The sequence below is a fragment of the Manacus candei genome, unplaced genomic scaffold, assembly GCF_025592945.1.
Source record: "Manacus candei isolate 608988 ecotype Guabito, Panama unplaced genomic scaffold, ASM2559294v1 h1tg000066l, whole genome shotgun sequence".
Classification (NCBI taxonomy): Eukaryota; Metazoa; Chordata; class Aves; order Passeriformes; family Pipridae; genus Manacus; species Manacus candei.
The window spans coordinates 399,157-425,819 of record NW_026138114.1 but is presented as its reverse complement, the minus strand read 5'-3'; the positions used below and the strand labels follow the sequence as shown (position 1 = coordinate 425,819).

Genomic DNA, 26,663 nt, shown 5'->3' with positions numbered 1-26,663 from the left:
GTGCCGCCCCGGGGAGAGGGGGGGAGCCCGGCAGCCCCCACCCGTTTGTAGCGACGTCTGTAGGGCTGTCCTGCCTTTCTTTTAATTCAGAAAATTGCCTTTTATCTTCCAGGCATCTAATGATGACATTCTGGTATCGTCTTCCATCCCCCCCTCCCCGTCCCCTGTCCCTCCCGTCCCTCCCGCCCCCTCCCCGTGTCCCCCCCCCCTGTGTCGCTGCAGATTGAATCTCACAAGCTGACGTTCCGTGAGAAGGCCAAGGCTCGCACAGACCACGGAGCTGAAATCGTCGTCTCCAAACCCCCCAACCTTTCCAGCAGCACCTCCCCCCGGCGCAGCACCTCTGCCAGCGAGAGCCTGGGCTCCGGCGCGTCCCCGTCCCCGCTGCCACGGCCGGCTGGCCCCGCCGCGCCCGCCCAGCAAGGCTTGTGACCCCCCGGCCCCGCTCCACCGCCCCGAGGACCCAGCTTGGCTCTCTTGACCCGGCCTCTGGCTTTAGGTGGGAAGGGACACGTTCCGCAGGGCGTCCCGGGGGCTCGGCCCTGCCCGGGCTCGGGGTCCCTCCGTGGCTGGAAGGGGGTTTCCCTCCCTCTCCGTGCCCGTCCCGTTGGCTCTGGGGGGTCACTCCAGCGGTGGTGTCGCGTCGGGGCCGGGATCGAGCGGCTCCAGGGCTGTTCCAGTGTAGGGATGTGCCGGGGGCTGAAGCCAGGCCAGAGTTAACAGGGATAAGCTGTGATCTTTCTTTCTGTCTCTTTTTTTTACCCCCTTTCCCTCCTCACCGCTTCAGTTGGATGCTGATATAAACCCTCCACACTCGTTAGGCTGTTTTAACTGTTGACTTGAACCTTTTATTCTTTGTGACGACGTGTTGATGATTTATTGTGCTACGAGCCCCGTGCTAAGTTTCCTTTTCTCTTTCCTTCCTTCCCACCCCGTAGGAGAGTAGGGACATTAACCGCTGCTGCCGTGCTGGCTTCTTACTGACATATCCAGCCATTGTAACTTCCTTGTTGTTGTTTGGGGTTTCTTTCAATATTTCGAACCGATGGAGCGAGTTCATGGATTAAGCCATGTCTGGAACGAAAGGCACAGGGATGTGTTAAAGGCGAACTTGCTGTGAGAGCTCAGGTGGAGCCTGTGTTGACCTCAAGGAGATGCTCAGAGACCCTCCCCCGGGGGGTGCCCGGGGCCTCCTGCGTGTCAGCGAGGGAAAGGTGGTTTATTTATTAACTGGCACGGCCGGAGCCCTGGGATTCATCCCGGTTTTCCAGGGCCGAGGGCTGCGGGGAGGCAGGAGGCTGCCGTGGCCGGTTGACGCAGGCCGGGAGTCCGAGGCTGAAGCAGGTCCTGGGTGTGAGGGATGTGTGTGTGTGTGTGTGTGTGTGGTTTCAGCGAGGCTGATGGATGGGGACCGTCGGGATGAGCAGGAAAGGGCAGTGCCCGTCCCGGGATGGGCAGCGAGCCGGGAGCCCTGGGCTGGGCAGCGGGGCAGGGTTAGTGCCAGGGAGTTGCAGCTCTGACTAGGAAGGAGATTTTTCCCACTCTTGGAGCTCCTCGTTTCGTGTTGCAAATGACACTAAAGAAATGAAATGTAAATAAATTAAAACAGGAAAGAAAAAAAAAAAGTGTTCTTGGGTGGTCAAACTAATTTAAAGAGAAAAAAAAAACAACAAAGAAAAGCGGAATAGCAAAACACTGGGATCAAAGAGAACTGAACCAGGCTGTGCTAAGGGGGGGCTGCTCCAGGAGGGGACAGAGGGAAGCCTGCAGCTTCTCATGCTTGTGGGAGTATTTCTTTGGGAAGCCGACAATGACACGATAACCCGGAATCTGTATTTACACACAAAGATTCTTATTGCACTTGTATTTTTTATATTAAAGTTTGCATGATTTCTAATAAAATGGCATTAAAATGTACTAGTTTGCATCAAAGTCGTCTGGTAGTTTCATAAGTGCTTTTTGCTCTGAATACAAATTGAAACAATGCAGATTTGCACCTGAAAGGGGCGGTTATATATACCCTGGAGCCCTCCCAGTGCTTCCTTCCCTTCCTCTTCCTCCACTTCCTCCTCTTCCTCCTCCTCCTCCTCCTCCTCCTCCTCCTCCTCCTCCTCTTCCTCCTCCTCCTCCTCCTCCTCCTCTCCACCTCTCTGCTCCCTCTGTGCCACATCCCTTTGATCCCAAACAGGGAACGTGCCATCGCTCCCTGCCCTCCTGTGTCTGTGTGTGCTCCCAGCGTTCCCAGCACCGATCCCAGCCCTGGCTCCGGAAGGAGAAGCTGGAGCTGGGGCCGGGCCCCCGTTTCTCCGGCCCCGAGCCGGTGCTGCCTGTCCCCTGTGTCCCACCCACCCCGGTATATATCACTGCCCTCCCGCTGGCGCTTCCTTCTTTCTCTTACTGCTAAATTCTAAACACCGGCTTCAGCTTGTCAGTCTTGGCTTTGGTTTGGTTTCTTTTTTTCCAACACTTGAATCCAGGGGAAGTTTGGAGGAGAGGGACTGAGGAGAGGAGAGGAGCAGGCCGAGCCCCTGGGCAGGACGGGGCCGTGTGTTTCCCAAGCAATAACGTCCGTGTGCTCCGGGCCGGGGCTGGCAGGGGCTGGTGTGAGGGTCCTGAGCCTGCACGGTGAGCCTGGAGCCTGGTTTCCCTGCCTGGATCCCGGCTTCCCTGCCTGGAGCCTGGTTTCCCTGCCTGTGACCCACTAACACGGGCTGGGAAGGGCTGGAGCCGCTCTCCAGGCTCACCGAGCTGGCAGCAGGGTTTGAGCCGATGGGCAGCGGCCGGAGATGCTCGTGGGTAACCAAAGAGGAGGTGGAGGCTGAGATGTCGTGTCCCTCTTGCTGCTCTGCCCGGGGCACCCCGGGAGGAGTTCCCTGAGTGCCCCGGGATGAGAGTCCCGGGCGGAGGGAGGCAGCCGGGTCCCGGCCGTGGTTCAGGTGCTGCAGGAGGAAGGCAAGTGGCAACATTGCACTTTATCTTCTGAGATTGCAAAAAACAAACAGCAAACGAGCCCCCGTCCCCTGCGAAGGGACAGCGACATCACCTCTCCCCTGCACTGCTTTTATCCCATTTCCCACTGCCGGGCAGCCCTGGATGAGGATTTGGCACCCAGGCCTGTCCCTGCCCGACACAGCCCCCGGCCCAGCTGCCCCCACCGGCCTGTGCTTCTGTGCCACTTCTCTAACACTTGTTGTGCCTGTGTTTAGCTGACGAACTAAATCCGGATATATTAGTTTGCTGTGGTGTTTCTAGGACAGCTTCAGTTTTAATATGGATTTCTTTTTTTGTATTTTCTCTTGAGGAAGCGGCTGTACATATTGCTGGGAAGGAGCCGTGTGTGCTGGAAATGGCTTTTATTTTCTGGAGAGGTGGGATGAGCTGGGTGGTGCAGAGACCTGCAGAGACGCTGCCGGGTGGGAGGGGGCCGGCAGCTCCACCGAGGGCTGGAGGCAGCAAATTTGGGAAAAAGTAGGAGTTGTGGTCTGAATTAGATGCAAGTTGAATGTACATGTTCCTGTCCTGAGCTGGCGCTGGGGGGTCCTGGTTTTGCAGGGGTGGCTGAGCTGAGCTGGGCTCAGGCTGGGCTGGAGGCTCAGCAAAGCCCTTCCCAGAGCTCAGGATGAGGGTGTGGAGGTGTCTGAGCTGCTGAAGGGATGGGGAGGGAGCAGGGCCGGGTGGGAGCTCCATCCCAGCTGGGGTCCCTCCAGGCAGGAGCCTCCCCCCTTTCCCGAGCCTGGTGTCTCCCTGCATATCAGTGGCATATACAGTTACTTCGGGCTTTTTATACTGTTAAACAAGTACATTCAAGTAACAGGTTTGAGGGCTTGAGGCCACGGCAGCGGCGGCTCCGCTGCTGCCCCGGGCGTGGCTCCCGTGGGTCGGGTCCTGGCCGCAAACTGAATGTAGTTTTCTACGCTGACCCCCGGTGTTGTCCCCGCGTAGTGTCGGTGCGAGGGGGGCTCTGGGACCCCCCGCGTTTGTGTCGTTTAGGCAGAATTTGTAGTTTTCTTGGAGCTTGGTGGCAGTGACACCCTCGGGGGGACGGGGCGTCCCCGAGGGAAGGGCCGAGCCCCGGGAGCCGCTCCCGGCTGTCCAAAGGCAGGAGCTGGGGGGGCCCGGCGGCCTCCGGGCTTGGGAGGGATGTCCCCCCCGAGCCCTCCCGGCCCCGGGACCCTGCGGGTGGGGCGGGAAACGGCCCCGGGAGGCAGCAGTGGGAATGCTCGGGCTCTCCTTCCTCCTCCCCACTGAACTCCGGCCGGGTGAGCGTTTCCCTTCCCTCCCCCGAGTCTCGGCGGCCGCGGGCCGGTGTCCGGGGCAGGGTCAGACACGAGACTCCATCGCGCGCCCGTTGTGCTCGTCCCACCTTCGGCATCACCCGCAGCTTCCATTGCCCGTAGGAACACCGACCGGGACCGAGGGGGTCGGACACAGGCCGGGGTGAGCAGAGCCCAGCCCTGGTCCCGGCCCCGGGCTCCCTCCTCGGTCTCGGGAAGCCACTGAACCTCTCTGCCTCAGCTCCCCGCGCGGGGTGACACTCTTTACCTCCCCGGGCTGTCGTGAGGCGTGAGCAGCGTGTGACGTGTTCTCAGTGTGTTCCTGTCGTTTGTGTCACAGGGTTGTTTGCGGGGGTGCCCGCGGGGCAGACGCGGCTGTCCCCGGGCAGGGGGAGGTCAGTGCTCGGTGTGAGACCACAGCTCGGGGGGTGGGCTGGGGCAGAGCCCCCCTGCCTGGGGGGACCCACCCGTTTGGTTCTGCCTTTGTGTCTCACCCTCCCCGAGGGGCTGTAAGACCGTCGTCTCCTTAGCAACATTTCCTGACTTGATGTTGTGATTCTTACTATTGTAAAGGGTTGAAATAAAGCTTCTAGATGTTCCTCCTCAGCTTGGGCCTGAGTCTGTGGGGTGGGAAGGCCGGGCAGGGCGTGGTGGCACAGTCAGGGGCACCTGAGATGGCGCTGGCACAGGAAGCCATAAGGAAGGGGGGGGAAGGAATTCGGTTGGACCCGATTCCTTCAGCCACAGAAAATGCCCATCATGGCTTTGCCTCTCAAGCCTGGGATCAGAGGGGAGAGGCGTCCTGTGGGCAGCCCCCGGGGCCAGTGAGAGCCCTTGGTGCCCGTGGCAGTGTGTCACAGCTGGCACAGCCAGGGGCAGAGCCACAGGAGCCGACCTTCCCCTCCTGCCCATCCCACCTTGCTTCTCTTGGAGTGGCCCATGCCAGGCCCTGCACACACAGGTGACCAACGGGGAACCCCCAGGGTCCACCACCCCCTCACTCGTACAAAGGGAAGGTTTTCCACCCTAGCTCAGACACAACCTGGGACCCCACACAGCATCTGGACCCAAGGTCCATGTCCCTGAGCAGCAGCAGCTCCTCTGCCCCTCCTCGAGCCCTGCCCTGGGAAGGAACCCCCAGCTCTGGACACCGACGGTTCCGAGCACTGGGACCCGCTGGGCTGGTTCCCCCGGGCACCACCAGCCCCAGACAGGCTCTGGCACTGCAGGGGGACTGTGTCCTGCCAGCTGACCCCACAGTGATCCCTCAGCCCCCCAGGCTGTCACTGACAATGGTCCCACAGTGCCAGGTCCCTTTAGTCCCCTGTGCCCTCCCCACCCACCTCACCCCTCAGCTCTGCACCTCTCCCACCAGAGAAGTGGCCAAAGAAAAGGCACAAAATTCCAGATGGTACAGTAAATAAATAAATAGCAAAAAAGAATGAAGAGGACAGAGGCAGTTCCTACTCTATCCCTTTTTATTGTCTTTAATCTATGTTGTAAAAAGATCCAGTATCACATAACAGCCACGGAAGTATCCCAATATCACACTAGTTCGGAACCATTTAGACAATAGCTTAGTCTTTTTTTTTTTTTTGTCTTTTTTTCTTTTTTTTAAACCTGCTGGAAGGGAAAACCATACTGCCCATTATACAGGCCAAAAGAAACAAACACTGGTCAAATAATAGTGACAACCTCAAGCAAGTGAAATGAAGATGAGAAGTTTTGAGTGACCCCAGGCTGCAGGACTCCGAGGGCCCCTTGTGCTGGCACAGGGCACAGTGCCTTAAAGCCCATGAGCAGTAAATTAAATCAGAGAACTGGGAGAACCAAAGGGGGGCCCCGGGGCTGCTCTGCCCTTGTTCCAGGGGCAGGAACGGCCTCGCTCCCACTGCCCGGAGCAGTGCCTGGCTGGGGCCCTCAGAGCCCACCACCTCTGCTGCAGGTACAAAGAGCATAAGAAATGGGAATAAAAAGGAATGACCCCAGGCCCCGCGGGCCCCTCCAGCGCCGGGGGCACAGCCCTCGCGCCCCGAGTCCCTCCTGGTACAAACGCCAGCGAAGCCTCACAACAGCCCTGTGAGGTAGGTCACTGTCTTACGGACAGAGAGTCCAAGGCAAAGCTGGGATTAAACTCCAGATTCCTCGTTGAGTGCTGTGCCTGTCGCAATCCTCCTTCCACGGAAATATGGTCCCTGTTCGTAGAAAACAAAGGTCTGTGCCTGCGCTCCCGGCGTCCCGCGGGAGCCCCGGCAGCTACAATCGCTCCTGTGTGCACAGGGGACAGGGATCGACCTCCTCGGCAGAGGGAGAACGGGAGATTTAAAAAAAATCATAGTAACAACGCAAGAGGACGAAAAGTACAGGCGGGTCGGGAAGGACGAGCCACATCTCACACTCATGACGCCACGACGGAGGGCTGCAGGGCCCCGCTGGCAGGCTCGGAGATCCCCATGGAATGTCACCTCCATCCGGCGCCTTCGGGGCTTCCTCCCCTCCGGGGCACGTGGAGAGTGGAGAGACGGCGATCCCTGCGCCGGAGCTGCCGGATCCAGGCTCGGCCCGGCACGGCCGAGATCCGTCCTCGTGGTGAGCCCGGAGGAGCTCTGGCGGCGGAGCGGCTCCAGCCCGGCCCCGTGGGGAGGGGGCACGGGACGGCCCCGGCGGCCACGTCCTCGCTTCCCGTCAGGGATGGCGCTGGGCACGGAGGAGGCGGGTGGGTGTCCACGCAGCTCGGGTCCATCGGCACTCCCAGTCCATTCCCGCTGCTCTTCCCACGCGGTGACCATGCACGGAGCCGACAGCAGGAGATTCAGACAACATTAATCTTCTAGGATGGAGAGAGATGACTTCACAAGGGATAAATAGAACTTTATTTAAATAAACATTTGTGAACATCTTTATACAAATTACAAGTCCCCACAGGAGCCTCCAGCTCCGCCTACGAGCCAAAGCTGCCGGGAGGGCCCTTGAGCAGATCCACCAGGATGTCGAGCAGTTGGCTGTGCTGGTGGTGCAGGTCCCCGGGGATCGCGGCCATCTCGTAGCACAGGCACGTCTCCACCATCTTGGACAGGGACACGCGGAAGTCGCGCAGCAGGCGGATGGTGTAGGAGTCCCCCTCCAGCACCAGGAGGTCGCTGTCCGTCAGGGACACGGTGGCTCTCCAGCCGTCATCTTGGGAGAGAGCGGAGGGGAGGGTGGGCACGGGGCTCACTGTGCTGGCTGCTCCAGCCTCTCCACTGCTGCTACACAGCTCCTTCCCACTTTAGACCAACAGGGACTCAGCCGGGCCAACAGCTCCCACAAAAGCCAGGCAGCACTCTGAGCACACACTGGGATCCTCCCAGTTTCCCACAGGAGGCAACTGACGGCAAGCCTGTCTGAGCTTGAGGGCTGGAGACCGACTGCAGCACTGCCAGACCCCAGGGGCTGAAGGGACACATCCCCAGGGACAGGCAGGATCAGGTCAGCTCAGCCTCTCCTTCCCCCAGGATGATCCAGGCACACAGGCCTACAGGCTCAGCCTGCTGGGGGCTGCCTTCCTGGTCTCCCTGCAGAGCTACAGCCAGGGACAGCTCACAAACCATCATTCCACGGCCCCACCACAGCAACACCCATCCCAAAGCGCAAGCTCGGAGAGCGGGGCAGGCCAAGGGCCAGGCAGAGCTCAGGTGCCCCTGGCAGCACTGGGTGCCCCCGGCAGCACTGGGTGCCCCCCGGCAGCACTGGGTGCCCCCCGGCAGCACTGGGTGCCCCCCGGCAGCACTGGGTGCCCCCGGTAGCACTGGGTGACCCCCGGCAGCACTGGGTGCCCCCCAGCAGCACTAGGTGACCCCCGGCAGCACTCACCTCGGACGTGGATGTCGGTGTCGGTCATGAGCAGCACGGCCAGCGGGTGCACCTGGGACGAGTCCCGCACGAACACGCCCCCGTTGGACTTGACAGCCATGAAATAGGTGAGCCAGCGGCTGTACAGCTTGGAGGCCTCCCTGCATGGACAGCCCTGTCAGCCACCACCCGCTGGCACTGCCAGGGGGGTGCTCAGCACAGCCAGGCTGGGCTCTGGGGCTGGCACAGCCACGGGGATGGCTCAGCACAGCCAGGCTGGGCTCTGGGGCTGGCACAGCCACAGGGACGGCTCAGCACAGCCAGGCTGGGCTCTGGGGCTGGCACAGCCATGGGGGTGCTCAGCACAGCCCGCTGGGTTGTGGTGTGTGTGCTGTGGGGTCTGGCACCCACCTGTTGATGGTTGACTTGTGCAGCAGGACGGTGCCGGCCTTTGTCCGGTACGCGTAGCTGTTGGGTTTGAACTTCCCCTGGCGGGTCACTTTGCCTTGTCTCACCTGGAATGGGAGGAGAATCTCAAAGGCCTGCACAACCAGCAGGCCCTGCCCACCCACAACCAGCTCTCCTACGTGTGGGGAGGCGTGAGGATGTTCCTCTACTCCCAGAAGCTCTGCTGGGTTAGCAGAGCACACTCATGGGGTGACCAGACTGGGCAGTCACCCAGCCCTGTGCAACGGGCAGCAAACGGGAGGAGAAAGATGTCACCTCGGGCAGCAGGCAGGAGGAGGAGCCACCTCAACAACTCCCAGACCAAGTAACAAGAACCCAGGCGTGGACCTGAGCAGGCCAGGGTGGCCACTCCTCATGAGCAGGGATCCAGGGATAGCCCTGGAGAAGCTGGCAGGAGCACAGGCAGGAGCACAGAGCAGGAAGCCTGGCTTGGGGGGACACTCCCAAGAGAGCACAGGCATCTCTGGCACCTCAGCACTTCCCGATGCCACCCACTGTGACCAGCAAGCCCAGGAGGGTGATGGCAGAGCCAGTACCTGGATGAGGTTGGGGTAGAGCCCAGCCATGAGGACTCCCTTGACCAGTTCCTCCTCTTCACTGTACTGGTTACACACAGATGATGGCATGGTACAGTCAGACGGGGACGACACCAGGAAGGCTTCGTAGAGGTTCTCAGAGAACTGCTTGACAAGGCCTGGAGGGGATTAGACAGCCCCAGGGATGAGACTCATCCTCTCCCTTCATCCCTCGGAGTGATTACCTCAGCAGGACAGACAGGAGCTCCATCCTGTGGCAAAGCCAGGCCCTGCCCAGTCCAGCCCGTTCCTGCCCCCCACCCCTCACGGTGCCTTTCTGGGGTCAGGGAGCAGCAGACTCACCGTTGATGAAGCGCAGGCTGGGCCCGTACAGGTAGTAGTCCTGCAGGTAGTTGTCCCTGGCACGGCTGTCCCTGCGCCTCAGCACCTCCTCCCAGCCCGCCACGGCCCGCACGAAGGCCAGGTGGTCACTGCCGCTCTCCCGGCTCAGCACAGCCTTGGCCTGGGACAGGGACACACGTGGGACACACGTGGGACACACGTGGGACACACGTGGGACACACGTGGGACACACGTGGGACACACGTGGGACACATGGGACACGGCAGCCCCCCGCCCCTGCTCCCCCCGCCCCGGAGGGCCCCTCACCTTGTCCACCTCGGCGCGGTTCTGCAGGCTGCTGCTGAAGGGGTCCCGCGTGAGGCAGGACACGATGACGAGCAGGGGGTGCAGGCAGCGGTAGATGGAGGCCAGGACGATGGCCTTGGCCAGCCGAGGGTCTGTGGAGATCTGGGCCAGCCGCTTGCCCAGGGTGGTGAGGGCCTCCCGCTGGTCCAGCACTCCTGCCACAGAGCCCCCAGGGTGGGAACAGACATCAGCTCCTGGGGGCTCTGGGAGCTGCCAGGAGAACCCACCCACAGCGCCTGGGAGATCTGGGGGACCTCCAGAAGAGGCACAGGGACAGGGGCCTGCAATCAGCACCCAGAACCCCCCAGGTCTGACTGAGCTGAGGCTGAAGAAATGGCTGTCACAGGCACATGACAGTCAACAAGGCCCAGTTCTGAATTCCAGATCACCGCTCCCCTTCTCTCCCTGTCACCCCCTTCCCTTTTGTTTTTAAACCTTGGAAAGTTCTCCCCACTCTTTGAGCAGAGTGGTGTGGGAAATAAAACACCACTAGGCGTGTGGTTTGGGAAGTCCCTATCAACTGCCATCCCCCTCCAGGGATAATCCTGCAGAGTCTGTCCCACAGGATCCTGTGCCAGCTCCCACTTCCCGTGTTTAGACAGCAAACATGTTTCCAGGACACAGCATTATCTCACCGATCTCCTGCAGCAAGATCACGGCTTCATCCACAGCTTTGATGTCAGGGCTGTCCAGAGCCTTGGAGAGAAATTCAACTGCCTGCAACACAGCAGGGGGGAGGGAAAAGGGAAAAAGTGGGCAAGTTTCCCATGCAGGCATGTGGGAGAGCCCTCTGTCCTGCCCCAGGGCCCCAGACTGCAACAGCATTCCCTCTTTCTTTGCCTCCAGGGATATGAGCTCAGCCCCCTCCATTCCTTCAGCCTTCTAGACACACTCTGTAATCGAAGGGTTCTTCACATTTCCTGGTGTTAACATCCCCAGACAGCCCCGTGTTTAGGAAAGCAAGATCCCAAGTCATCAGCCCGCTGGCTGTTCCCCACTCCTGTCCCTGGAGCTGGCTCCAGGCTCCCGCCGGCGCAGTCCCGCAGCCGGCGCAGTCCCACAGCCAGCGCAGTCCCGCAGCCGGCGCAGTCCCGCAGCCGGCGCTGTGCTCACCGTTTTCTCCGGCATGTGGATCTTGGCCTGCACCACCAGGTTCTCCAGGGGGGTGCGCAGGATCTCTGGCACCTGGTAAGTTGGCATCTTGTCCAGGCGGCTGCGAGGGAAGAGGTGGTAGGCAAAGCCCGACTGGCAGCGGCCGGCGCGGCCCCGCCGCTGCACCACGTTCGACTTGGACACCCACACCGTCTCCAGGCAGGACACCTGGGGAGAGGAGCAGGCGTGAGTGCTCCCAGGGCTGCTCAGATCACAGAACCCACCCTGCTTTGGGTTGGAAGGGACCTTACAGCCCATCCAATCCCACCCCTGCCATGGGCAGGGACACCTCCCACTAGCCCAGGTATCCCAAGACCCATCCAACCTTGGACACATCCAGGGATGGGGCAGCCACAGCTTCTCCCCCCAACCTGTGCCAGGGCCTTACCACCCTCACAGGGAACAATTTCTTCCCAATATCCCACCTAACCCTGCCCTCTGCCAGCATGAAGCGACTCCCCTTGTTCTGTCACTCCCTGTCCAAAGTCCCTCTCTTTGCATTTTTCCATCCACACACAGACTCCAGACTGACCAATGATCCCAAAGGGCCAGGGAAGCCTTTCCCACTCTCCTGCCTCCTGCAGTGCTGGTCTCTATCAGGGCATGGATGGGACCCAGATGCCACCTGCTGGACACCTATCCCAGGTCCTCATCCCAGGGCTTCCAGGATCTCCAGTGCCAGCCCTGCCTCTGGCTCTGCATTCTGAACTGGGATTAACACTGGGCAAATATCAAAGGGATGGATTTAAACCAGGACTGGTCCAAGATGTGAACGGCCACCTGGCCCTGGGAGATGATGCTCTAGAACAGAGGCAGGGGGATGTAGCCAGAATTCCTTCTCCTGAGGGCAACAGCAGCACAGTTGTCTTCACCTCGTTAGGAAGGTGGACAGACAAGAGCCTTCACAGGGCTCAGCACTGCCAGACACTGCCCCTCTGGAAGTCCAGGAACAAACCAAGGGATTGGGGTCAGGAGAGCTGCAAACTTGAGCAGGATCAACAGGTCAGGGTTGCCCTGCGTGGGTCAGCAAGAGGTTTTTGATGACATCATGGAAAAAGACAAAAAGCAAACAGAAAAGCTACAGACGTTCCATGGTATCACAGACTTGGGAAGGGAGTAGGATTTGCCTTGAATTTCTTTGAAGACACCAGAATTTTGGCTGTGAGGAGCCTGGCACAGAGCTTGGACAAGGCAAACACTGGTGATGAGTCAAACACTGTCCCCAAACAGGGACACAGCACCCATGCCCCAAGGGCCAAACAGGAAACAGCTCCATCATCCCATTAATGACACCTCAAGTGCTCCTCTGAAAACATCCCTGAGGTTCAGGGTGTCCCCAACGCCCTCAGGGGCAAGAAAGCAGCAGTACCTTGGTCTTGAGGTCGTAGCGCTCCTCCTTGTGCGTGCCACTGTCCACCACGTGCACGATGTCGTTGATGGTGATGGAGGTCTCCGCGATGTTGGTGGCCAGGACAATCTTCCTGACGCCAGGAGGAGGCCTCTGGAAGATGTTCTGCTGGTCCATCATGGGGATGTTGGAGTGCACTGGGAAATCAAAACAGAGTCAGTCCCACCCGGCTGAGCTGGTGGGCAGAGATTCCTCTTGTACCATCTCCTCCCGCTTCCAGAAATGTGGGACAGAAATGGGGGCGTCACTGATGTTCACTGTCAGCAGCTTCCTGCCAGCCAGACCCCAGGGAAGATCTTCCACACATCATTTGGGAAGGCCTCACTTCAGCTGCTTCAGCCTCTGGCTCAGCAGCAGCAGCTCTGCTCACCTCCCGTCCCAGAGCCTGGCGGCACCTCCAGAATATCCCTCAAGTCCCACTCTCTCCCACAGTCCAGTTCTGCAGCTCCCCCTCCCCACAAGTCCCCCAGGGCAGGAGAATGGGGTGTCCTCCCTCCCATTTGGGCCCTCTTGGTCAGAAGTGGTTCCCAGCAAGGGCCTGTGGCTGTGCTGTGGCAGAGTGGCCTGCCAGAGCTGGGTGACACAGAGGCACTGCCGGCAGCGGGAGGGGGAGCAGGAGAACAGGCGGTTCCCACGGAAGAACACCTGTGTTCATGAACAGCTGAGCTGCTCAAAGCTCTGCCCCTGCCCGGCCTTGTTCCACACTGAAAGGGAGGGCTGCTAAAAAACAAACAAAGAAGTGCCAAAACCCTTCACAGCCTTGCACAGCAAAACTGCCTTTTGTTATAAACTTCCTCCTGGGATAAGCAATGTTAAATTCACCGATCAAAGCTGAGCTCCACAGTCCTTTTGCATCCAACAGAACAGGTCCTGAGGATCTTTTCTGTGCAGGCTCAGCAGGCAGCTACAGCAATGCAGAACTGAGCTGTTTGCCCCTGGCCTAATTCCCAATTGCTGGAGGCAAACGGGAAGCCACTGGCTTTGATCACAAAGGAGGAGTTACTCACGCTCCCCACACACTCTTACACCACAGGTACATCAAAGCACACGAGCTCTGCACCAGAGAGCAAAGCTGAAGGGGCTCAGCGAGCCAACTGTCCCAGATTCTCCTGAATCCTGGGAAGAAGGGGCTGGCCCTGCCCTCTCACCTGGCAGGACGAGGTAGCGGCTGTTCTGCGAGCCCAGCATCTCCAGCAGCCGCTGCTGCACCCCTTTGATCTCCTGCCAGCCAGGGAGGAAGCAGAGGATCCCACCTGGAACACACCAACAGTTAGGAACACGCAGCCTCGAAATCCAAGCACTTTTCCCCAGCTGGAGATACAGGCTTTCAAGGCAGAAAGCAACCAGGCTGCCTGTAGTTTCAGAGTGGATACCTGTGAGCTTTGAAACACTTAAAGCTCTTACAAGTCATCTGAGAGTCCTGCCTTCTTCCCAAAACATCACCTTCCAGGCAAAAATATTTAACAGGGATGGGGTTCCAATATACAAAGATAATTGTGCAGCTCAAGGCTGCAAATGCTGGAGCACAGACAAGTCCTGCTCTTCATCCCCAGGAACAGCTGCCCAGGACACTGAGGCTCAGATGTTCTTAGCCATAGACTTGGAATTCCCTCGTGCCACACTGCTCGGGACACTTGGGCCAACAGGAATTCAAGGAGGCCTTGCACAAGAGGCTCAGCATCGTCTGGGCTCTGTAGGGTTCACTTTTATCTCCCCCAGCAGGAGAAAAGAGCCATGGGAAAGGCAGAACCCACCTGGCTCTCCGTGGGCATCGATCTGGAGCACGAGGTCGGTGATCAGGTCAAGATCCAGCACACACTCATCGTCGGATTGCTGGATGGGACAGGACACGTGGGTGAGTGAGGTAAGGCCAGCACTGAGCACACAGGCACAGCCTCCAGAGCATCTCCTGGAGTCTGCAAATGCCTGGACTTGGACAGCCTGCCCAGGACTTGGAGCCAGCAACCTTGGGAGCCTGGTTTTGGCTCCATCTGGAACCTGCTCTGGTCACAACTGCTGCCAGTTCCCTCTGCTGTGCAGTGAGAATACACAGTCCCTGCCCAATCTCCAGATTTGGAAGCTGAGATTTGTGCATCTCTGCTGAACAGCACCTCACAAGTAACAGAATTCACATGAGATTTCTGGGGACAAAACTGTGCCACGTGCACCTGGGACTGCAAAGCCACCAGACACTGAGCAGCAGCTTTTGTATCTCCTGGTGATTTGGGACAGGCTATCAGAGAAGCTGATAAAACTCAGCTACAACCCCAGCCACATCAGAATCAGGAAGAATGCCCTGAAGGCAATGGGATACCCCACGCTGGTTTGCTGATGATCTGGGACTGGGACAAGTGGCTCATACTCCAGACAGTTGCTCAGCCACAGGGAGGGATCTCTCCAGGCTGGAGAAACGGGCTGACAGCTTCCAGACCAGCAGGTTGGACCAGAAACTGTCTGGAGATCCTGGCCAAGCTCAGTGACTCCATGACCCACCGCTGGTGTAAGATTACCCACAGCACAGAGTGCATGTCTGGAGGGCATTTTCCAAGGGAACAGTTGGACTAGTTGCAAAAAGCAGCAACCAGGGAATTCAGTCATGCAGGACACGAGCACTGAGGTAACGGTGCTGGAAGGCACAACCATGCCAGCCTTGGACAGGCTTGCAGAGAGTGTGCAAACCTTCCAGTGTGTGTCAGTGTCTATACACACACAACAATGAGCTCTCAGCCTACTCAAATGTCAAACTTCACACTAAAGGGGGACAAAAGTAACTTGACCCCCAAAATGTAATCTTTACCCATTATTTAATCAAAGTACTCTGTGATTCCACTAAGCTGACTTCGCCTCACGAGGGCTGGTGTGGAATTAAAGCTAAGCAAACAGTGTCCAGGAACCAGAGGGAACTGGGACCAGTTCCAGGCCCAAACTCTCCCGTGACAACACACCAAAGTCAGTGCCCACCCCAGGGCAACACCTGCACACCCACCTTGATCTCGTAGTGCCGGTGTCGGTGCCGGCCCAGCTTGGCCAGGATCTCCTCCAGGTAGTATTCCTTCACCGGGTACATGAAGCCCGGCACCTTGACCACAGGGCAGTCCCCAAAGTAGTGGGAGAAGCGCTGGTTGTCCCCCGTGGCGCTCATGAGGACCAGGCGCAGGTCGGGGTTCAGCTTCTGGATGCCTTTGAGCAGGATGAGCAGGAAGTCGGTGTTGACGTCTCGCTCGTGCACCTCGTCCACCACGACGTGGCTGACGCCCTCCAGGCTGGGGTTGCCCTGCAGCTTCCTGAGCAGGATGCCCACGGTGCAGAAGAGCAGGGCCCCTCCCCGGGCGGGGGGCTTGCTCTCCAGTCGCACCTGGTAGCCCACGTTCTTCCTCATGTTGGGCCCCAGCTCCTGTGCCACGCGCTGGGCCACGGAGATGGCGCTGATCCTGCGGGGCTGGGTGATCACCACGTTGCAGCGGGCGCCGCGGCCCTCCAGGATGTAGTGTTCCAGCAGCAGCTGCGGGATCCGCGTGGTCTTCCCGCAGCCCGTGTCTCCCGCTATTACCACCACGGGGTTCTGCTCGATGGCTGACAGGATGGTGTCCTTGTGGGGGTCTACTGGCAGTGGGTGGCTCTCCTGCCAGGAGGCTCCTCTCCTTTTCCAGAGGGCCAGAAGGTTCTGGCTAAGGCGTACTTCCTCTGCCTCCAGCATGGGGATGTAGGTCTTCCCCGTGATGGCGTCGCTTATCGCACCGGATTCCTTGGTCAGGTTCATCATGTCATCGGCAATCCGGGGTCGGGACTCCCTGATGTCCACGGGATACTGGGGAGAGGGAGGAAGTTGGCAAGGACAGAAAGGTTAGCACCGGTCCTGGGACAGAATGAAACAAGTGTCTGGAACAGGCTCAGCCAGCCTGGCTTTGCCATGACTGTGAAGCTTTGCCACGACCGCAAAGCTCTGCCATGCCCACAAAGCTCTGCCATGCCCACAAAGCTCTGCCATGCCCACAAAGCTCTGCCATGCCCACAAAGCTCTGCCATGACCACAAAGCTCTGCCATGACCACAAAGCTCTGCCATGACCACAAAGCTCTGCCAAGGTCTCCTCAGATTTCTGCTAACTCAGTCACTTCTGTTCTGAACTGAGGATATTTAAGGTGAGAATTAACGTGGGCAGCTCCCTGTGCTTTCCTTGCTGTGCTCCCTATTTTAGGAGGTATTAGTGCTGATGCCTGAACTGACAGGCACAAACTAGTTACTTAAGCTCTCCAATGCAACAGCTCCTCCAAGACAACTTTTGGAAACTATCACGTTACACCACCACCCTTCTCTCCCTCGGGAAGCCCAGACACATAACTCACATAAAACACAAGTGTTTTTGCCTGAGCCAGAAATATTCTGTCTTGGCAAAAGAAAAAACGGAAGTCCCACATCCCACAGGACGAACTAAAAGGAGCAACAACAGGTCAGGAATTGTCTAGAACACAAATCAAGGCATTGGCCCAGATGTTCACAGATTAAAAGCTGCTGAACTTTTAATCAATCAGAACTTTCGGATTCAGCCTTGGAGGCACAAAGGGAAGACCCACTGCCCAAAAAGGGTCTCCCTTCTCCAAAGGGGCAGCAAGAGACTGGTCAGGTTTTGTGGCAACAATCAAGCCATGAATTCCCTCAGTGTTTTGCCATGAAGCTTTCAAAGACACCCAGTTGCTGTGGGCAGATGGGACCAGGCAAAGGCGCTCACGTGGTTCAGGTAGTTCTCGATCTTGCGCAGGGTGGCCTCGGGGACTTTGATGTGGCAGGGCTTCCTCTGGTTCTCCCCCAGCTCCCGCAGGGAAGTCATGTTGTACATGGCATGGCTCAGGGGGTTGTTGTTCTTGTCCACCAAGCCAAGGCTCTGCAAGGAACAGGCAAACAACATTGTCAGCCACGAGACTGCTCACACCAAGTGCTGGGATACGGAGCACATGGATCCCTCACATGGGGACAGGCCAACTCCTTGCCATCCCAAATCCGTCACTTCCTGGTTTTCTTGCCAGAGCAAGAAACAAGACATGATCCCACCTCAGCTCTGGAGAAAAAGACACACCAAAGCCAACTACATGCTCACAACACTCACAAGAAGGTCTCAAACAGACCCTTTGGAGGAACAGCAGCCACGACTGTACCTGACAAAACCCTCTTGTTAATTCCCTTGCTATGGTTCTGGAATGTTGTGAATCCCAAGGTTTGGAAATACATGTTCATTAGGAATTAGTTCATTAAGCATTAGGTCAAAGGTCAGAAAGTTACAGGCATCCCCCCATCGGGCCCAAATACAGCGAGTGAGGTGGAAGGAGCCTGTACCCACAGACACCTCCAGGGATGCAGGAGCCAGGGGCACTCACTCACCTTCAGCTTCTGACAGGCCAGAGCTGCTGCTTTGTTTTCTGCCTCCACCTTGCGCCGGCCCTTGGCAGCGAAGGTCATGGGGCAGGGCCAGCGCAGGGTCAGCTTGCAGATCTTGGTCTTGGTGCCCACCGTGCGGAACTGCATGTACTCCTGGGGACAGACACCACCCATGGGGCACCCTCGGCCGGGAGGGACCCCAGGGATCACCCAATCCCACCCCTGGCCCTGCACAGACACCCCAACAATCCACCCCACCTCAGAGCGTTGTCCAAACCCTCCTGCAGCTCTGGCAGCCTTGGGGCTGTGCCCACTGCCCTGGGGAGCCTGGTCAGTGCCAACCACCCTCTGGGGGAAGAACCTTGTCCTGAGATCCAACCTGACCCTGCCCTGACACAGCTGCAGCCATCCCCTCAGGTCCTGCCCCTGGTCAGACAGCAGAGATTGGAGCTGCCCCTCGGGAGAAGCTGCAGACCCCGAGGAGTCTCCTCTCAGTCTCCTCTGCTCCAGCTGAAGGAGCCAAGTGCCCTCAGTCACTTTTCATACGGCCCCTCTAGACCCTTCACCACAGGGGATTTCTGGTGGGGTTTGTTTGGGTTTTTGTTAGATTTAACAGAGCACTAGAAGTTTACTGCCCTGAATTCCCCCTCAGCTCCCAAGGCACTGGCTAAGCAGGAGTGAGAGCAGGCAGCTGTGTGGGGAACATCCCTGATGTGTGGGGAATGTCCCCAAGAGCCTCTGGGGTGGAGCACAGCTCCTGTTTGCTAAACACACGAGCTCTGGGCAGGAGGTGGGTGACACCAAGGAGGAGGATCCCTGAATACTGGAAAGATTCCATCAGCACAGAAATTACACATTGCTCCCAGTAACACAAACTTGTGCTTGTTGGAGACACAGGGGGAAATGAAACCTTAGGAAATGACCTCCTTCATTCAGACAGCAGCTCCTCCACTGCCCTGGAACAACATTCTGCATGGTTCTATTAAGACATTCTCTCAATTCTCACCACAAAGTCTTCTCCTTGCTCTTCAGACTGATTTTTCTAGGCCTAGTTCTAACTTGCTTCCCCTGCCCAGTTCTGCTGCCCAAACAAAGCATCCAGTGATTCCAGAGGGAGGCTCTGAGCTTCATCCCTGGCAGGGGTCAGACAGCAGTTTACCTTGACTGTGGAGGAAGAGGTTGCAATCTGAATCACTTGGGCCAGGAGGTTTTTGGGCAGTGGGAACTGTGTCAGGGCACGGATGGCAGTGTTGTCGTCGGTCATCTCAATGGAGCTCCCTCCTCGGCTGCAGGGGAGGAGAACAGGTGATGTACAAATGCTCCCTGTGTGCTCACACCCACCTCACTCCAGCAGCTGCTGAGCTCTCAAACAGGTGGGTAAAGCACAGATAACTCTGGTCGTGGCAGAGTCAAGCTGTCCCTTGCTGTTCAGATCTGTCAGTCGTAGAACAACCACCCAGCCCAGCAAAGCCACCCACTCCAAACCTTCACACTGAGGCTGCAAACCAGGCAGCATCGACAGCTTGTAACAGACTTCACAAATAAATCATTCCCAATCCAAAGAGCATCCCTAGAAATAACCACCACCACTGTGGCCTTACAGATCTTGCTCCTGTTGCCTATTAAAAACCCAAGATTTGTGCTCATAAAACATGAAGTCAAACAAGCAACTATGGTGATGAAAAGCAGCAGATTTAATGTTGCCCTCAGGGTGATCAAAACCAGGTCTAAGTCCACATAGATCATTTCTGGGAATGGAAATCTCTTTAGGCACAGAAGAGTAAGGCAGGTAACAAGCCTGGCAGCCTCTCCAAAGGGACAGCTCCAGGGAAGAAGCCTGTGCATTCCCTGGATGGCAGCCAGCTACAAGACCAGGCTGCCCAATATTGCTTTGGCCCATCTACAGGCCCCACCAGCTGCAGCTCAGCTGTGAGGAACTGCAGGGCTGGATCAGGCACAGGGAAAACCCTCGCTCCCCGTGCCCTGGCTGAGCAGCTCCCGGGACAGACCCACCTGGCATCCCTGCCTGGGGTCCGGGCGTCCTGGTGTGCCATGGGCAGGTAATCCGAGACATCGATCGCTTCCTCCTCCAGCTCCCCCTCCTCCAGCTCCCCTTCCTCCAGCTCCCCCTCCTCCAGCTCTTCCCTCCTCATGGCTTTAGGCATCCTGCCCTGCTCCATGGGCTGGATGGAGTCGTCGGGCTCCATCCGCCGCCAGCAGGTGGACAGGTCTGCGAGGGAGGGCCCGGACTTGGAGCGCCACTTGCCCTCGGAGCACCAGCGCTCGTCGGGACAGCCCAGCTGGTCCGCCAGGAGCCGGTACTTGGCAGCGTCAAAGAGCTCGTTCCGGGGGCCCAGCAGCCCCCAGCCCTGGGGGAGAGACACACACAGTGATTCCTGCATTCCCCACCGCGAAACAGAGGAAGAGAAGGGACTTTAAACTTCCCCCTGCCACTATTTGTTACCAAAGGGAACCTGGTCCCTGCCCTCCCTTCCCAAGGCACGGCTCTGAGCCCCACACAGCTCCTTAGGGTGGGCCAGGATTTACTGGGATTTTACAAACTCGGCCCTACTGAGCATCCTCAAGTTTTGAAACCACTCCCAGTGTAACTTAAAAGTAACAGTAAAGTAAAACATGTAATTGCCACACTGTGGCTTTGATGAAGAGGGAATTGGAGGATCTGAAGCTCCTGCGACTGCAGACACACCCAGGCGGGCTGGCAGAGATGAGCCCTAGTGAACAGCAACAGCAAACACACCTGAGGGAAGCTCTACTCGCTGCAGATGCTGACACTAAGGAGCTGACTGAGGTCCAGGACACAAGGAACAAGGAGCTGGACTCCAAGGGCTTAGTGAGTTCATGCCTGGCTGACGCAAGTGGCATTTTAAGCTCAAATGGATTCAGACTCAACACTTCACTCTCCACCCCTGACTAACAGGACAACTGAGAGAGTGAACAGGCAAAGAGAGAGAAAAAGATCCCCATCCCCAAAGGCCAGGCCTGCACCCCCCAGGGATCGTGCCCCCCGCTCACCTTGAAGAGCTGACAGGCCGCGGCGGCCGCCTGCCGCTCCGCGTCGATCTTCTTGGTCCCATAGCCCTCCACCTCCACGTTCTTGGGCCACTTGATGTGCAGAGTGACTTTCTGAAAAGCAGAGACAGCCAGCAAAGTGAGCCAGCACAGCCCAAGCTCTCCCCTGCCCCAGGAGCACACCCACTCCAGCCACCTCCCAACTCCAGGCAAAGAAAACTGTGGACAAAGCGCCTGCCTGGTGCCTTCGTGGGAAGCGCCATTCCAGGAGCACTGGAAATGGAAAAGCCTGAGCAGGGCACAGAGGTGCCACAGTCCCACAGGAGTGCAGGGCTGAGCCAGGTTGCAGTGTCCCAGTGTGTCAGCTCCAAGGAATAAATGCCAGGAGCTCATTCCAGGAGCAATTCCATTTCAGGGACCATTCTCTGCTCACTGCAGCACACCAGACCGTGCCCCAGAGCAACATGCCCTCTCCAACAGGATTCCAGCAAGGAAATCTCCATAACTGCTTCCTTATTGCAATGCAACCAGCAGCAGGTTGCCTCAGCTCCCCAGACAGCTCCTTCGGGCACAGGAGGATCCACCTCCAGCCCAACACAAGCACTGGGAGAACCACAGCCCCCCCAAAACTCCCCCTGGACGGGAGCATCCTCTAAATGGGAGCTAAAAACCTGCAGAGGCAAAGAATGCTGAAAGCTGAACCCTGCCATCATCAAAAAATTGCTCCAAATCATCTGCTCCCAGCCCTGCAGACGCTGGAAGGCTCCAGGAGGGAAACGCTTAGGGAATTCTCTCCTGTCTCTGCAGCACAGATGAAAGGTGGCATTTAGATCCGCTGGGAAAACCCCACCTCCAAGGCTGGAGCAAAGGCTCCTGCCTTTCCAGCAGCCTGCCCTGGCTGGCTGCCCACCTGCCAGCGGAACCTCAGCTCTCGGGAGGAAATTCCGACGGATTTTGCCTCGGGGCTCTGCGTGGAAAAGCAGGGAAAAAGGTGTCTCCTGAAGGCCAACTCACTCTGTGCTCACAAAAACCTCTGGGTCACTTCCAACCAGGAGCTCTCCAGGTTGTCCCACCTGTCTTTGCCCCACACACTTCCTGAGTTGGTTTTTTTGGGTTGGTTTGGGGTTTTTTTTTGTGATCCAACCCTCATTTTCTCCATGAGCTCCTGGTTTAGCTTTTTGTTTTAATCTGAAGTTATCCCCAACATCAATCTACTGAAGTGCCAGTAAGAATGTGAACTGATTACACAAACTAAAACTATGAGGCATTGGCTGTGGTATTCCAAAGTTGAAGGATTAGGCACTGGTTGTGGTATTCCAAAACTTAAGTTAGGAAACTGCAGTGGAAAAGCAAGAAAAACAAACACAAATCATGAAGAACTCTGAAGTAACCATTACTAATGTATCCCTAAAATTCAGGGATGCTTAAAAAGGATGTGGCAATAAAAACTGTCTGGGAAATTTTAGACAGAATGTTATTGGAAAATGTTAATCCATCAGAACGGAGCCTTTTCCTGGAATGTACGTTCCAGTTAAACTTGAGCTGGAAAGGGCTCTCGGCTCTGGAATGAGCTGTGCTGTGACAGCAGGAGGCTGAGCCCTGCCCACGGAGCACCCAGGAGGTGTGTCCTGCAATCTGGGCCTCTCACAGCCCAGGGACAGCTCAAACCACCTGGAAAACTGTTTGCTTGAAATTCCTCACAAAAAAAAAGAGTCTGTATTTTGTTTTGCCCTTAAGTACCATGAGAAACCTCCCTCCTCGCACACAAATTCTTCTCTTCTGGTTGCAGTTGGACGTTTCAGGCTGTGGCATTTGTTCTACTGGAATCTACAACCAAATCTAGGCCTACTGAGGCCCAAAATACAGCATTTAAATTTTAATTTTCTAAGGCAGTGGGGCACCTTGGAGCACATTTAAGCACAGAGTACGTGTCTTTCTGCTGGGAAAAGCCAGATACAGCAAGTTACCCGAAAGAAAAATATCCATCCTTCCACACACAGAAAGAGGGACAGCACCTGCATTTATACACCTGTTAAAGCATGTGAAAATTAGGAGAAATGGGAGGAATTGGGAATATTTCTTGTTTAAAAGATTACGATGCAACTTTTATGTAGAATCAAAACACCTCTCTGATTTTCTCTAGGAAAGTTCCTCCCAGGATTACAGGTTTTTGGCTCCCTTCCCACTCATGTCCCTCCCATCTCCAGCCCCACGGGATTACCTTTTTCCTTGGCCCATTAGTGTGGATGTAGACCAGCTTGTCCCTTGCATGGGAAATGCCCAGGGCTCGTCCAATCACACTGTTGAGCAAGTTTTTAGGCTGTGGAAATTCCTTTAATAAGTCTCTGGAATCTGGAAAAAAAAACAGAGAGGAACTAAATGTCTTACAGGTCCTGTGCAGTCCTGTCCAAAGACATGTTCCAACACCTGCTCCAAGCAGCTCTGGGAGCATCTGTGTCTCAGGGTTACGGAGAGGGAAGTAAGGAGTGTTCAGTGGCTCACCCACAGCAACTCCAGGCATCAGCAAGATCATGGAACCATCCAGGTTGGAAAAGCCCTCCAAGGTCACAGATGCTCCCTGTGCCCGATGCCCCCCTTGTCCCCCAGCCCAGAGCACTGAGTGCCACGGCCAGGCCTTCCTTGGACACCTCCAGGATGGGCACTCCAAACCTCCCTGGGCAGCCCCTGCCAAGGCCTGACCACCCTTTCCAGGGAGAAATTCCTCCTGATGTCCAGCCTGACCCTCCTCTGGCACAGCCTGAGGCCGTTCCCTCTCCTCCTGTCCCTTGTTCCCTGGGAGCAGAGCCCGACCCCCCCCGGCTCCCCCCTCCTGTCAGGGGGTTGCAGAGCCAGAAGGTCCCCCCTGAGCCTCCTTTTCTCCAGGCTGAGCCCCCCCAGCTCCCTCAGCTGCTCCTGCTGCTCCAGCCCCTTCCCAGCTCCCTTCCCTTCCCTGCACACGCTCCAGCCCCTCCATGGTTTGTCCTGAGGGGCCCAGAACTGCCCCCAGGACTGGAGGTGCCAGCACAGGGACGGGCCCTGCCCTGTGTCACCCCATGGCTGGTACAAACCCTGCCCTGTGTCACCCCATGGCTGGTACAAACCCTGCCCTGTGTCACCCCATGGCTGGTACAAACCAGGGGCCATTGGCCCCCTGCCCCCCTGGGCACACCTGGGCTCATGTCCAGCCACTGTCACCAGCAGGGATTTGGTGCCACTTCCCCACCATGGAGGCAAAAGCAGTTCAATATCACCCCTCAATACCAAAACCCAACTGAGCAATAACTACTCTGAACGGTTCTGGTTTGCACAGCCCCCCAGTCATGGATTAAATCAAGGGGCTCACAAGGAACACATCAGAGCCAGTCAGTGGCAGTAATGGGAAAGAAGCCCCTTCTCCCAGGCTCCAACACTCCCACTAACCCAGACAAGCAGATCCACAGCCCTAATCCAACAGAAAGCCAAGGCAGAAAAATGGAATACATGGAATTTGCTGGGCTCAGGAGTAAATCAGCCACCACAGCCCTGTAGGTACCCAAATCCAGCCCAAGGGAACAGGGAGAGGGATGGGGTCTCATCCCACACACGCTCTCCCCAGGCTGTCAGGACCCTGTTACCCACCCTGCAGACCCCCTGGGTGTGAGCACTCCCTCTAAGGAGGTTTCTAAATCCTCTGCAGGAATTCAGGGGAAGTTTCTGCAATGAATCAGAAGCCACACAATCACTGGTACCAGCAGCAACTGGAATTTCTGACTGAGCCACCAAATCCAAGGAGGATCAAGCCAACAGTCACACTCACTGGAGCATCACCAAGATGTGCCACCTGTTCTGCTGGAAACTCTGATTCCAGAGTTGCTGTAATGAAGACAAACAGTAACTCCAGGTGATAAGAGAACCATGGAATGGTCTGGGTTGGAAGGGACCTTACAGGTCATCTCCTTCCACCCCCTGCCATGGACAGGGACACCTTCCACTAGCCCAGGTTGCTCCAAGCCCCGTCCAACCTGGCCTTGGACACTCCCAGGGATGTTCAAGGAAAGTAAGAGAGAGGCTCTGCAGGCCTGACACATGACATCCTGTGGATGCTTGGCCATACTGCTGATCCCATCACCCTCTCCAGAAAAAACCCAGCAGGCTGACCCACAGTTCAGCACAAAATAATTACTGGGGACACCCAGCTTTGAAATTTCTTCCTGCAAATCACAGAAGAACCACCTGGGTCTCAGAGAAACACTTTCAGAAGCCTTGGACAGCTCCAGGGGAATTGCAGGAATTACTGTGATTTATCACCACTACTTGTCCATGAATTACCTTCTATATATTGGTCAACAGAGAAGGAAAGTGGTCTCAGCCCCACAAAGAACCACGAGCCAGTTTCCTGTAACTGTACAGCAAATGTGCTCTTTCTACCCACTCAGGCAAGTTCCTGGTCAGGAACACTGGCCAAGTGTCCAAGACTTTGGCACTCTGCAGTTCTATCCCATTCCACATTGGTGGGATGCAGGGAGGGAGGGGCAGTAACACAATTCCCAAATGCACCGTTAAATTCACTTCATAAAAAAGAAAAGCTAAAAAGCAAACTTCCAGGACCAGCCTGGATTATTTGGCCTCCGGTTGTTTCCTCTTTCAAAAACAATAACCTGGGAAATTCTGGGACAAGAAGTGCAAGAAGCACACTTTTTAAATGCACCTCCAAAATGCAACTATCTACGACAGAGCCAATTCCTCACACTCTGAGGTGACTCCTTGGTGAAGACTAAATATTTAATCTGTTCTGGAGCGAAAAATAGGATCCCTGAGTGACAGAGCCCAGCTCTGGCCGGCGGCTCAGGCTCAGAATTCCCAACGAGGCACAGTGTTTGCTTCCCAGCTGACAATGGCACATTCAGCAGCACCAGCTGACGTACCAAGGGCTGATGGATCCCCCTCATGTCCCCAATTCCCGAGCTCGAGGGTCTCATCCTGCAGGAAGCCATCCCTCACTTGCAGCTTTTAAAGAAACAACCCCAAATTGCAGAACTGGATTTGCAGAGTGTTGCCTTCCCTGCCAAATTGGATTTCTTGGCACCTCCCTGCTCTGTCACAGCTGGGAATGGGTGTTTGGGTGGGAATGCTGTGAGTGGGAGCACAGGGAGTGGAGCCCAGTGCTCCCAAAACTGAGCTGATTTCCATGCCCAACTCCACGTATGATACCCAAACCATGGCTCAGAGATCATGCAGGAATATTAAAACCCTGCCTCGGAGAGAGACAAGTCAGGGTGGGGCTATCAAAGAAGCCAATTAACTAATTAAAGTTCCTCAAAGCCAGTGAGTGCTTCGCTTAATTTGATTGTGAAAGTCCAGGATAATTGCAAGCAACACCAAAACCACCAAAAACCAGGCCCCAAACCCACCAAACCACCCAGCTGGAGTGGCCAACCCTCCTACAAACCCCAGCAGATCTGAGGAGTGAAGACACTCAGGGACAAGAGCACAAATAAACCAGCCCAAAGTCTTGCTCAAGGAGAACAGAGGAGCATTAGGTCCATTTAGTTTCTCTCTTCCCTCCAATTCCCTTCCCAGGAAAAGCAACGAATGAGCAGCAAGGACAAACTATTAAAGACAAAACTCCCCAAGATACAATAAATTCAAGTAATGAATCCAAGTCAGTGAAGGGTGTTTGTAACACATCAAAAATCCCCAGGGAAGAAGAAGAAAGCCCTGTGGCTCCATAATATCCATTTCATCAGGAATTAGCCCAGACATGTCCTGCTGGAGGCAGAGAAGGTTCCACCTGGCTTGGTTTGGAGCACACCAAAGCACTGCTTTTTTGGGATTTGGGGGGTTCAAACCATCAGCAGCAATCCCAACCACGGCTCCTTCCAACACACACAGAACAAAAACCCACAGGAAACTCCCGCCTGAACAA

At 56.6% G+C, this 26,663-nt stretch overlaps 2 protein-coding genes across 10 annotated transcripts in view; one reads left to right on the top strand and one right to left on the bottom strand.

The window, feature by feature from the left end:
• The window catches only part of MAP4 (microtubule associated protein 4), a 142,860-nt gene extending 142,029 nt beyond the window's left edge, over positions 1-831 (top strand). For 5 of the 7 annotated variants that reach the window (XM_051806045.1, XM_051806043.1, XM_051806044.1 and 2 more), the window contains one exon: positions 113-250. In XM_051806045.1, the coding sequence (XP_051662005.1) occupies positions 113-120 (8 nt within the window). In that variant the 3' untranslated portion in view covers positions 121-250. Of the gene's footprint in view, positions 1-112 lie in introns of all 7 variants that reach the window. The other 2 variants (XM_051806041.1, XM_051806040.1) reach the window with 2 other exon arrangements.
• Positions 832-5,734: 4,903 nt separating this feature from the next.
• The window catches only part of DHX30 (DExH-box helicase 30), a 31,295-nt gene continuing 10,366 nt past the window's right edge, over positions 5,735-26,663 (bottom strand). For all 3 annotated transcript variants that reach the window (XM_051806115.1, XM_051806113.1, XM_051806114.1), the window contains 18 exons: positions 22,980-23,110; positions 20,762-20,872; positions 19,742-20,097; positions 18,888-19,014; positions 17,732-17,881; positions 17,085-17,237; positions 15,343-16,164; positions 14,111-14,189; positions 13,505-13,609; positions 12,318-12,493; positions 10,910-11,116; positions 10,432-10,513; positions 9,758-9,951; positions 9,452-9,611; positions 9,110-9,267; positions 8,517-8,620; positions 8,127-8,266; positions 5,735-7,451 (listed from right to left, as the gene is read on the bottom strand). In XM_051806115.1, the coding sequence (XP_051662075.1) occupies positions 7,216-7,451; positions 8,127-8,266; positions 8,517-8,620; positions 9,110-9,267; positions 9,452-9,611; positions 9,758-9,951; positions 10,432-10,513; positions 10,910-11,116; positions 12,318-12,493; positions 13,505-13,609; positions 14,111-14,189; positions 15,343-16,164; positions 17,085-17,237; positions 17,732-17,881; positions 18,888-19,014; positions 19,742-20,097; positions 20,762-20,872; positions 22,980-23,110 (3,491 nt within the window). In that variant the 3' untranslated portion in view covers positions 5,735-7,215. The remainder of the gene's footprint in view (positions 7,452-8,126; positions 8,267-8,516; positions 8,621-9,109; positions 9,268-9,451; positions 9,612-9,757; positions 9,952-10,431; positions 10,514-10,909; positions 11,117-12,317; positions 12,494-13,504; positions 13,610-14,110; positions 14,190-15,342; positions 16,165-17,084; positions 17,238-17,731; positions 17,882-18,887; positions 19,015-19,741; positions 20,098-20,761; positions 20,873-22,979; positions 23,111-26,663) is intronic.